This window comes from Parasteatoda tepidariorum, chromosome 1 (assembly GCF_982258835.1).
Source record: "Parasteatoda tepidariorum strain Cologne lab strain chromosome 1, Ptep-v5.0, whole genome shotgun sequence".
Taxonomy (NCBI): Eukaryota; Metazoa; Arthropoda; class Arachnida; order Araneae; family Theridiidae; genus Parasteatoda; species Parasteatoda tepidariorum.
In genome coordinates this window covers 3091619-3103600 of record NC_141755.1, presented here as the reverse complement: position 1 = coordinate 3103600, position 11982 = coordinate 3091619, and the positions used below count along the sequence as shown (strand labels likewise).

Here is an 11982-nt window from a genome sequence, read left to right as displayed (position 1 = left end):
AATAATGGATGAAGCGTCTGCCTAAGACAAAATTTAGTTCTTTTACTTCTGTCTCTCCCCCCTCCCCCCACTTCTGGGAAGGGTTTATTCGATTAACAGAACAATAATGAAGATAAACAAATTTGTGAAGGGTCCGATTAAAAGATAAAAACAGACCCTTCACAAAATAATTTAAGTTAAAATATTTTGTGAAGGATGAAAAGATATTTTGTGAAGGGTCCGTTAACGGACCCAAATTTCTTCTAAACAGACCCCTGACTTCTCTTTTGTATAGTCTTTATAAGTTATACCTTCTTACACTAAACTCTCCTATACATCCTATTCCTTGGATCTGATATGAGAAAATCTGATACATGTGTTTTAAAGAATATCTATTACTAGTTTATATGTTATTTAATAGAAGATATTCAGTAAGAAAAATCGCAATCCAATATATAGAGTACTTTCAGAGAAGTCTTATAGAAAGTAAAAATTTCTGAATATAGCAGATTCGATCATTTGAAATTCGCACCACGTGAGTCACTCGCAAAGTCAGCACACGATCATAGATAAATCCATTGTATACTATACTTGTCACGTAGAAACACACCTGCAATGAGCTGTCATTAGACAACTGCGAAACTTTGCAATCAGCTTTTTAACAAAAGATCAAATAATGAAATGTTGAAATTAAGTTTAATAATAAATCTAATTTTCAACATCGTTTTTTTAGTTATATCTTTGATTCTGAGTTAACGCTGGCTTATAAATGAACCATGAATCCAAACACTTCATCAAATTGTAACCTTTAAATTCAACCTTTCATTTTTAGTTCGTCCATGAGAACATGCTGCAACTTTGGATTTTTGAAGAACATGTTCCAACTCGTAAAAACATGTTGCCCAATGACCCAAAGTTTCATTTCAAATTTTGTTACCGCAGTTTTATTGAAAACAAAATACTTAAAATCTTTGCTTTTCTTCCTCATAAAGAGTAGTTATACTAAAATTTATAATTTATTTTATGTAAACTACAAAAAATTTTTATGGTAACGCTGAAAAGTTAAGGAAACAAGTTTGATTTTGCAACAAACTAATAATTCACTGAAAATATTTAAAAACAGTGCTAAGATTTAAAAATTAATATTTCCCCCTCTATTTGAAAAAAGTATTAATTTAATGACTATATATTATCTAAAGCGCAACAAGGTTTGAATACCTCCTACCGTCCAACAACAAATGAGTTGAGCTATAGGTGCAATTTAATTATTCTAGAGATAACAATTAGGAATCTTATATAATTTTTAAAAATGTAACATGTCTATGTTTTATACCAATAAAGAGTCACGCTTCATAAATGCCAAGAATTTGAGTTCAAGACTAATTCATGCAAACTATTTTCTACAAATGCTTTAGTTTAAATATTGGTTTTAGATAATTCTTATCCTTTTTCTTTTTATCTATTTTTTAAACAATTATTACATTATTTACAAATGGTAAAAACTGATTTTCGTCCTTTCTAAAATGTCTCAGAATGTTTCTGGGCACTTTAGAGACTGTGCAGAGAATTTAAAAAGGGAATTTTGCCAGGTTTTAAAGTGAAAACGAAATTCTAGTTCATTGTTAAATTTAAAAGGCATACTATAGAAGTTACATTTGATAGTTGAACCTGGTTGCCTAAATTTGAACTCTAACCTATTTAACTACAGAAGAATTCTAATACTGGTTTCAAAAGTCAGAAAATGCAATTCGTACTGAGGTTCTTACAGAAACAGGACAATAAAGTATGAATACTCATTAGTATTTACAGAAGCAGAATTGCTACCAGCAAAACCCCTGCAACACTTGGCCTATGAAACTGGATGACATTTTGCAGGCATAAGCTCAAACGTGTGTTTTTTTTCCTACCTGCGATGGTATATGTTTTGACTCTGTTCAATTGTCATTGCAATATATAGGACACTAATAAATACTTTTAAAATTAATTATGTATAAGTTATTAATAAATGATTAAAAAATCTCTCTCTGTAAAAGAGACAAATATTTTAACATATAATAGTTTCAAATGAGACTTAATGAATATACATTAAATATAAAACTCTTTGAAATTTAAAAGCAACTATAAAATACATTCGATGATTCACACAAATTTTTTATTCACTTTCATTTATGTGTTCTTACTTAATGAAGTTAATTTTAAAAAGATCTCCGAATGTCCGCCAAGTTACATAGATGAAAAATCAAAAAAATGTGGTTGTTGCAAGTTTTTCTTGACATAACCTTCAAATAAAAACCACATTAGAATTTTCAGGAAAAGTTTGGATCATTCAAACTGCGTTTTCAAGGTGAACTTTCGGCATTTGATCTCAAACACCAAGTTGACTTGCAGTAACACAATGATGAATAATATGTTTTCAATTTTTCAATAACAGTTTAAAAAATTAACTTTTTTAACTCAATTCACAAATGGCGGGAAAAAAGTCATTCAACATCTATGAACGAAATTCACAAATGAAAACAGTAATTTAAAAAAAAAAAAGCTACTTCAAATTGCCTTTTCACCAGCAGTTACTCGCACACTGGAAGAAAGGTTGTTTTAGTTGAACTGTCGAATTCAGTATCTCCATCCACTTGATGCCAACGTTGTAAAAAAGCCCGTTAGGAAAAGGAGGCAGCTTGCAGCTATCCAGGACCATGAAATCAATAATATGACCTTGCATTCCCTTCATGGCATTCTGCAAGACTTGCGCATTCCGTATCGTCTTGCAGAAAGCCACTGTTTCAATTTCCATTTCACCACTGGCAGAATCTGATTTTGGCACTTCTAGGCACTCACAGGGGTGGATATCTTCTTTTCTTGGGCATCCCACTTTGAGCTGTGTTGTGGGTGCCATGGCTGGAAACAGTGAATGAGCTGTAGATGTTCTTGGCATCATGACGGAGGACTGACACCAAACAGTTCCAACAAAGAGCAACGTTCTTAGGATAAGACTGTACATTTTTTAAAACAATCTGAAATGAAGAAAAATAATGTTAATAATGGTACTATTGTTAATGATAAACATAAACATTGGGACAATTCCCAGACTCGGAGCTTTTGGACCAAACTGTTATGACGATTTCGTTCGAAAACAAATTGAAAAGTTTAATCGGTTTTCGTCTTAAGAGAAGTATTGAGATATTCTTTTATTCTCTTTTTGTTATAAATAAACAATTCTGTATAGAACTCACTTGTTTTGCAGGCAAATTTTTAATTTTAATACAAAATACTTTCCAACGTCACACTGACAATATATTTTTTTTCTCTATTTCTTCAAAATAAAAGTTCACATAAATTATAAATTTAAAAATTGAGAACTTGATTGGCGAATTTAAAGAGCGATCGATCTTTCTTTAAGTGCACCAACTGCACGTAGAATGATCGAAATACGTTGAGAAGGAACGCTCCCTAATTTTGTAAAAATCGTGAATTGTATTTTAATTTTCTCTAAGTTTTCAACTTATTGTAGTTTAATTTTCTGAAAGAAATATTTAAATTATTGATAAAAGAATCATTATAAAATAAAGAATAATGAATTGAATCAATAAAAAAATCAACAGTTGAACGATTAACAACCGTTAACCTTTAAACAATAAACTACACTCAAAAGTTTGAAAAAATTTGGAGTGTGCTCCATAAGCTCCGTTTCATAGAATTAACTCATTGTTCATGATAATCCTAAGTCTATCAGAGTGGGCAAAATATAATTTACAAGGACTCAGTTACTTTTAATCAAGATTAAAATTAACCATAATATTATTTTTAAACCTTAGTTCACTATTAGCTGTTATTGTTAACGCAAATTGCGATTGCTTTTAATTGCTACTGATTTCGCTTAATTAGCAACATTTTGAGCAACTTTGAAGTCTATGACAGTCATAAATATAATCAGTAACCATGAGCTCACTTTTGGATGGCAAAGCCTGAAGCTGGCGGGATTGTTTTTAACCCGAGAATGTATATATGCAAATTAAGAAAAAGGAAAAATTACCGGCTGCCCATAAAATTGTCTCAAAACAATATTAAACTATTGTGTCAGTGGAGAGCTCTCTAAAACTCAGAGAAAGTAATATTTTTGATGAAAGGAAGCTGAAAATCCTCGCCGAGAGGACATTATTGTACTTTACTTAGTGATGCTGTCAACTTTTTTCTTAATGAAAATGTATCACTTTAAAGAAGAAAAAAAAAATCTTCAAAGTTTCCATCGATTAGAAGGCTAGTTGGCCCCCCTTAACAATTTTTGAAATTCACAAAAATGTTTGTACTATTATTTTATAACCGACGTTGAACAGCCGACCCAATTTGGAATTTACGACAATCAATGTTGAACTCCGCAGCTTTGTAATTTTGAACCCAATCCAGAAGACAAGGGAACTCCTGGATCAAGTAGTGAGAGAAATTTGCTTTCCTCGTGGGGCTTTTTGATGGAACTAACCCGCATTTGCGTTACATGGAGAGGAAAACAACAAAATCTAACACGGTTAGGCTGCCGGCAAGGTGATTCTAACCCATGATCCAACTGAGGATATTTTACATTACTACTGTGGTCGAAGCGATCTGGGAGTAGAATTCGTATCAAACAGCCACAGCTGGAATTTGAACTTGGGAAACCTTTTAAGATGGATATTAAAAAAAAGTAATTACAAAAAAGTAATAATCACCATGCTTGCAAACATACACCGACTCAAACATAATGTTTTAAGAATGAATTTAATTAATAAACTAATTAAAATTAAACACAAGGTATTTAATGGAAAACAAAACAAATTATGAATTGTTTTTTTTATTGTTTGCCTGCATTGTTATTTATAAAAATAGCAAAATTTTAATATGGTATTAAGAATAAGTTCATTTCAATTTCAATGCAAACTCAGGGAAGGTTAAATGTGGTTAAAAGCTTTACAAAGACTTGAAGGTCATGAATACCTTTAGAGAACATAAAGGCAGTTCTCAATTCCATTCAACAAGCTTTTCTCTAGATTTATGATATATTGTGTGGGATTGATAATATGCAAATATGTTCTACCATGATTTATGAAGAATAAATACCTTCTCCCCTTCTCAGTTGTGTTCTTGCCAACATACGTACAAAATGAGCTTTTATGATTCGTTTTTGTTTCTTTTATCGCATGCAGTCGTTTGTAAAATTGCAATTTTAGAATTTGTTTCAATTTATTCTGTTCTGTTGAAATAAGAGAGGTAAATTTAAAACTTTTAAAATGTATTCTAAATGAAAATCGATATCAATTATTTTCTCCTCGTTAAAGAGCTGGAAAAGTTTATTTTAAACTATTAAGAAAATAATAATATAAAAATTTTAAAATCTAATTTTTCCAAGTAGACTAAGAAAAAGGAAATAATTTTTGTGTCAGATCAAATACGGGAAAATAATTTACAATCCAGTGGCATTTTACGACTTGCTCACTTTCTAGGAGATTTCTTTATTAGTTGTAGTTGGCAGCAATTATAATGCTAGCTTTTATTTCTTTTAAAGCTGTTTTTCGAAGCTCTGTTACTAAGGAAAATAAAAAAGCCATAGTTTAAGTGCCTTACACCTGAAGCAATGTGACGATTTTCAGCTATATATATTATCTTGCCGTGAAGAATTATCTGGGCATTAGAACATACAAATAACTTAAATATTTCAAAAGTTATTAAACTTTAGTATCGCCTGTTTGACGACATTTTTCCACCGTGATGAAAATTATCAAAATCACTGCTTTATTCTGAATTTTTCAAACGTTGTATCAAACTCAAATTATCGAAGGTAAAATTATCAAACGTTGACACGGCGATAAAAAGGTTGGAGAGTTCTAGCTAGTTAAAAAAGGGTCGATATTTCGATAGCAAGAATTAACCCGCACAGACACGATAGCGAGTTTATAAAAATATTTAAAAAAAACCATCTTTTTAAAATCATTATTTTTTTTTATATAAAAAATAAGTATTACGTGATATTGTGAAACGGTAAAAAAACAAAAAAACAAACAAACAAACTAAACACTTGAGAGAATGATTATAATTGTTTGCCTATGCTTAGGTTCATAATCAATGTCATAAAAACAAATTGTGTTTGAGATTATTACATTACGAAAAAATAATCAGCACATAATTTATTAAACATGGAAATAAACATTTTAACTTTATAATTCTCACAAAAAAATAATACTAACAAAAAAAATAATAAATAAATGAAAAATCACTGGCATTAATAAACGGTTATTTTTCACAATAAATTAGGATATATGAATATAAAATGTTCTATGACATCCACAATAAAGTGGACTATGGGATACACTTCCAATTGAAAATATAAATACTCACGTCGATATATAAATTTTTTATTTATCATCATTGCAACTGAAACAGTATATGGCCTTTCAGAATATTCCAATAAGGCACTTGGTGTGGTCCACAGCATTTAACGTGCATTTCATAAAATTCGGAGTAATTTAATTGTAAGAAAAAACTTCAGTTGTGAAGTTTAACAAATTGAGATTTTGCTTGATCGTGTGATTTAACTTAAAGTGTTGGTATGTATACACGAAAACCACGGCTACAATAAAATTTTATTTCATTCAAAAATTCCAAAACAATTTTCACGGTGGCCTGGATGAGTAAAGAGGTCATGGACGAACTTTGTTAGAAATTTTCACGAATTGTACTAAATTTTAAATACTATCGCTCCTCCTCACTAAAGCGTTACGGTGATGAAAACCGCAAAGTGATCTAAATTAAGTTTGAATGTTCAGCGGCACGCATGTATAAAAAGATACCCCAGAGATTAAAAAAAAAACATTCGAAATAGTCTGTTTTTAATCCTTTATTATAAGGGAAAATGCAGGCCTTCAAAAAGTAGTTATTAAATAAACGTAGAGCCATTTCAGTCAAAATATCTGCACACGAAACTTAAATTAAGGTCTTTTTAGGAATCAAACTGTTCATATAAAGAAACTGTTCCATCATTTTGTTTTTATGCTTATTAATTTACACGGATTCAATATTACTTTAGAGCTCTATTTTAGTTATAATGATGAAGAGAGTTTTATCAACGGAGATCATCGGCTCTTTGATTCAACCTTAATTTTTTTTAAATTCTTTGCTTTATTTCTTTTTCATTTTCTAATCTTTTTCTTTGGTTTTTTTAATGTATTTTAGGATCTTTATAATTAAAGTAAAAGGTTTAAAAATTGGTTCTACAAACACTGAAATTTATATGTGTGCATATCTTTTTGACGCAGATGGAACCCCCTGTATCCTTTTTCTGTATTTTTTTCTGACGTTCTAATTGCAAGCAAAAATATAGTTCGGTATTTGTTAATTGTAAAAAAAGGCAGGTTAATGGATACTAGGAAAATCTGTTAGATTATCAGATTTATATTTGCACTAAAGTATAAAATTCAAAAAAAGTAGCTTGCTTTTCATTCATATTCAAAAATTGAACAATAATTGATTTTGTAATTTTAAGAAATTTCAATGATGAATAACTGTTTCTCTTAAATCAAAATAACTGCAAATAAATGCAAGTTTGGAAAATTATTGCTAGTAAGAACCAAGTTTGGGAGATTTTAATTTAACGCAAAAATAAAAATACCGGTTGTATTTCATAATTATAAATTATTAAAATGCTAAATATACTATTTTGTAATTATTCTGATCTAAATTAATACGAAATAATAAAAAAAGTATGAAAAATATGTTTCAAAAAAGGGTCAAAGGGTTTAGGGGAAATTCTATGAATTAATTTTTCAAATGTTATTTCTAAGTAGCATTGAAATGTATATAAATCGAATGAAAGTTTTAGAAATTAAAGACTTATTTGAATTGCTAAACAATCCAAAAGGAACTATTATAAGCAGTTCTGTTGATTCGCGAGCGTAGTGAGCAGGGGCTGGGGATCCGCTAGTAATTTTATAATTTACATTTCATGAATACATAAAATGATCAACTTATATTTTTAGTTCGGTTGACGAATATTTGAAAATGTTTTTGTTTGCATCTCTGCTGATTGACGAAAATAAATTAAAATTCCAATGTTTTGTTAAAATGATAATATTATTTGAAATGTAATATTAGCTTAGTCGTTGATTGAATGGATGTTCAGAACCTCCTTCTACACGTTGCAGTCAACATATTATTTCTTTTAGAAATCATTGAAGCTCATTCCGTAAAATGACACGTTTTATCATGACTTTTCTCAAAATAGTTAATTCATCATGTCAGTTGGCGCAATCGTGTAAAATAGGAACAGGTTGATCTAATTTCAGCAATAAATTTAATCTTATGACTGAAATATGGAAATGAGAGATTAAACTGGTTCTATCTGAAATAAAATCGGACATTCATGAAAAGAAGGGAAAAAAATGAATGGTTTTCTTATGGGTTGTTTCTCCGAAAAATCTTGGATCACAAGTTGCGCGTACGCAAGCGAAGTTTCAAATTAGAAAAGCTTGATTGTAAGCGTTACCTAATAGTTTCATTTAATAAGTTGATCATCTCAAATTTATTAAAACTAGCCTTGGTGGTATAGAGCGTTCGCTTCCCAATGAGGAGGCCTAGGTTCGAATCCCAGTGGTGTCTGGTTGGTTAGAATTCTGTGTCCGGATCACATCGATAACAGTGCTGACGAAAAGTATCCTCAACGGTAGACGAATCACTGGTTATAATCTCCTTGCCGTCGGGCTGACCATGGGAGGTTTTCATGTTTTTTTTTTCTTCCTCTCCAGCAAATGCGGACTAGAATCATCCAAAAGACCTCCACGAAGGCTAGTTTATCCCAATGCTTGATCTAAGAGTTCCCTCGTCTTCTAGGCTGGGTTCGAAATAGCAAGGCTACGGAGTTGAACATTAACAGCCGTAAACTCAGACTTGGATCGGCTGTTTAACGCCGGCTGTAAAACTCATTAAAATGTTTGCTAGACATTCTCTATTAGTTAACTAAGCGAGTGAATTAGTTAATGACAAAAAAAAATTACAATTTACAATTTTAAAACAAATATTCTCAATCCTCTCCTCAAAGAAGTATCAGATTTTTTTTTTTTTTCTGATGATTAAATAAATACATTTGGATTAATATTTCACTAGTATTTTGACAAGAATGATTTTCTGACCTTCGCCCTCTATCATGGGAGACTAGTTACCTGTGCAGAAAAGGAGAAAACCTGTGCTGTTAAATTGAAGCTGCGGACCGTGAAAAAAAGATAAAACATGAGTCATCTACCGGTGATTGCGTTAACAGATTCATTTGGCGACAGATGTTCTCGTTTTTTGTCCATTTTTCAAATCCGATTGTCTTCCCCAATTGCAAAGGTAGTTGTGTGGTTTAGAATGTCGTCTGTGCGTGTCTCATCCAAGGCTGTTTAGGTAATGCACGTCAAGAAAACTAGCGGGTGTTTGTCCACATAAACATAAGAAAAATGGAAAGTTGTGAAGTACTTTGCATTTATCTTATTCACAAACAAAGAGAGGATCCACATTTTTTTTACTTTCCTTTTTTTATTTAATTACCTTTTTAAACTGACTAATGTGATACTGTTGGTTCGACGGAACCTGTGGAATCTGACCACTTTGACGGAGCACTGGCATAAAGTGGTTAACTAATAGAGAAGGAATCTTTTTGCCAGTTTGGTACGTGATCATTTAAAATCAACAGGTGTTTCACTATGCTCTGCGATCACTCGGACAAAAGATCAAACCCAGGCTTTATATATACGTTTATTAAAGTTGTATATTCTACTGAAAATAAAATTTAAGCTTTATATTTTCATTCATTAAATTTTTTATATTTTACATAAATGGAGTAAGAACACATATTATGGAGTTATATAATGGAGTAAGAACACAACCTTAATTTAATATTTTCTATCCAACAGGCTCATAAATTAAATACAATGTGTACATGAGGCTGATCGTTAAGTTTATAAAAATGAAACGAATCACTTTATTTGTCATTTATTGCAGTTTATTAATTTATTTGCTCCTAAAAATAATAATTGCAAAACAGTTAGACACCGATTTAAATAAATTTATGTTAAAATGTAGCGCAATAAGGTAATATAGAGTAACGTAAAAAAAAACTTTTTAGTGTTGAACTCTTAATCTAGAAAACAATCAAAATTAAAAAAGAGTAGAAAAAGAATCTTAGAAGAGTAGAATAAGAAAAATAAATATTACAGGTAAATACAGTTAAATGATACAAAAATATTTTACAGTAAACAATACCATTATGACTTTATTAATTTTATGCTGATGACAACTAAAAAAATACGGAAATGGGTGTAGGAAATGTGGATTCTACAATGTGATTTTCTGCCCAGTAAAAACGCATCGATAACAATGAAAAACTGCGTTATGAACCATTTTGTTATGTTACATAAAGAAATAAGTAAATAAAAGTATTTGTGTGTCACGTGACACAGCAGAAAATATCCGGCAAATAGCTAAAGAGAAGCATTAAAAATTTGATATTGAAATCCAAAGAAAATCTCCATAGGTGGTCAGTAAAAAACAAAAAATTTTCATTTCTTGCAGCATTCTGGAAATAAATGTAACTTGTTGAGTGAATCGGCGCAAAGCTCCAGTTCATATTTTAGCCCTTTAGCTAGTCAGAGAATTCTCAGAGTTTTAATTGGCTATAAATTCAGTTAACCACAAAGTTCTGACAGCTAGCAGTCAGTAAACGATAGAAATATGTTTTGTCACACTACACCAAGTTTCATTTAAAATTCTAGCACTCTAACTAGTGAGAATGCGTACCCATCTCACTCACACGAAAGTGAGTCAATAAAAACATGGTAAATGAATTCATAATAGGAAAAATTATATGTTTAAAAATCAAGTTAAATTATGAAAAGTAACCCATAAATAAAATTGGGATGAACAAGAAAAATGATTTTAGGATAACTAAAATATAAATAAATAAAAAACTATTTCCTTATTTTGAAGAATATGATGTTCACGAATAGTAATAGTCAAAATATAACATTAATATGCTTAACCATGTATGAAGTGCGAGATATCAGCAAATTAGTACAACAAAAACAAAAATATATTAAAAAAAATTAGAGCATCATTTTTTATTTATTTTTTTTCGTTATGTCATTAGTCTGCTTTTTATCAAAACCGCGAGGGAGATTTATTTCATTTTATGCCATTTGTTATCTCGCCCACACTTCAGAAAACAGAAGTGGTCAAGTTTCTTGCACTGACCCACAAAATACGAACTCAATTTCTGAAAAATGAGTTATGGTTAATGAATGCGAAAAAATAATATTGATAATAAAAATTCAATACATTGAAGTAACTAAAAATAAACCATTACCATTCGTTTTCAGTAGCCGAACTACTACGCATGAATGCATAGACACTTTTATTAAATATCCCTGGCTAATAAAATGAAGCTACTCATATTTTTTTCTCAGTTTAGCAGTCAAATTGGATACTTTCAAAACATATTTTCATCTGTCATAATACGGCTATGGATATAAATTTCTCTAAAAGCTGCAAATTACAACAAAAAATCATTTTGAGCAGCCGTAGCTCAGTGGCTTGATACGTTTGGCAATTTAATATGAACATTTTATTGAAAGTTTAAATGCATTATTTTACCTTACCAATGAAACAGGTATAGCAACAACAAATGTAATTAGCCGCTTTATGATGCCATTTAGATGACTTCACAATATCCTATATGACAAAAAACGCAGATTTCTTTCAGAATTCCATTTTAAAAATATTTACTTTATCTTTTTAACCGTTTACGATATGCTGAAGACAACCAAAAGGTTGCGTTTTGGCTAAATCATGGGGTTAACACCTGATTGTGTTTTTAGAGATTACAACATTTTAAAGTGATCATACTTAACATTGAAAGCTTGTACTTCTTCTCTAAAACTAGAATGTAAGACAGTTTTACTCGTTTTAAACTAAGTAGGACGAAGACAGAACTTGACGGTTGCCGTTACT

The 11982-nt window shown here is 30.5% G+C and overlaps 1 protein-coding gene across 4 annotated transcripts in view; it reads right to left on the bottom strand.

The window, feature by feature from the left end:
* Positions 1–646: 646 nt before the first annotated feature.
* Positions 647–11982, bottom strand: part of LOC122270573 (uncharacterized) — a 38675-nt gene continuing 27339 nt past the window's right edge. For 2 of the 4 annotated variants that reach the window (XM_087158433.1, XM_087158432.1), the window contains one exon: positions 2115–2990. In XM_087158433.1, the coding sequence (XP_087014559.1) occupies positions 2537–2977 (441 nt within the window). In that variant the 5' untranslated portion in view covers positions 2978–2990 and the 3' untranslated portion in view covers positions 2115–2536. Of the gene's footprint in view, positions 2991–11630; positions 11746–11982 lie in introns of those variants that run through there. The other 2 variants (XM_087158434.1, XM_087158431.1) reach the window with 2 other exon arrangements.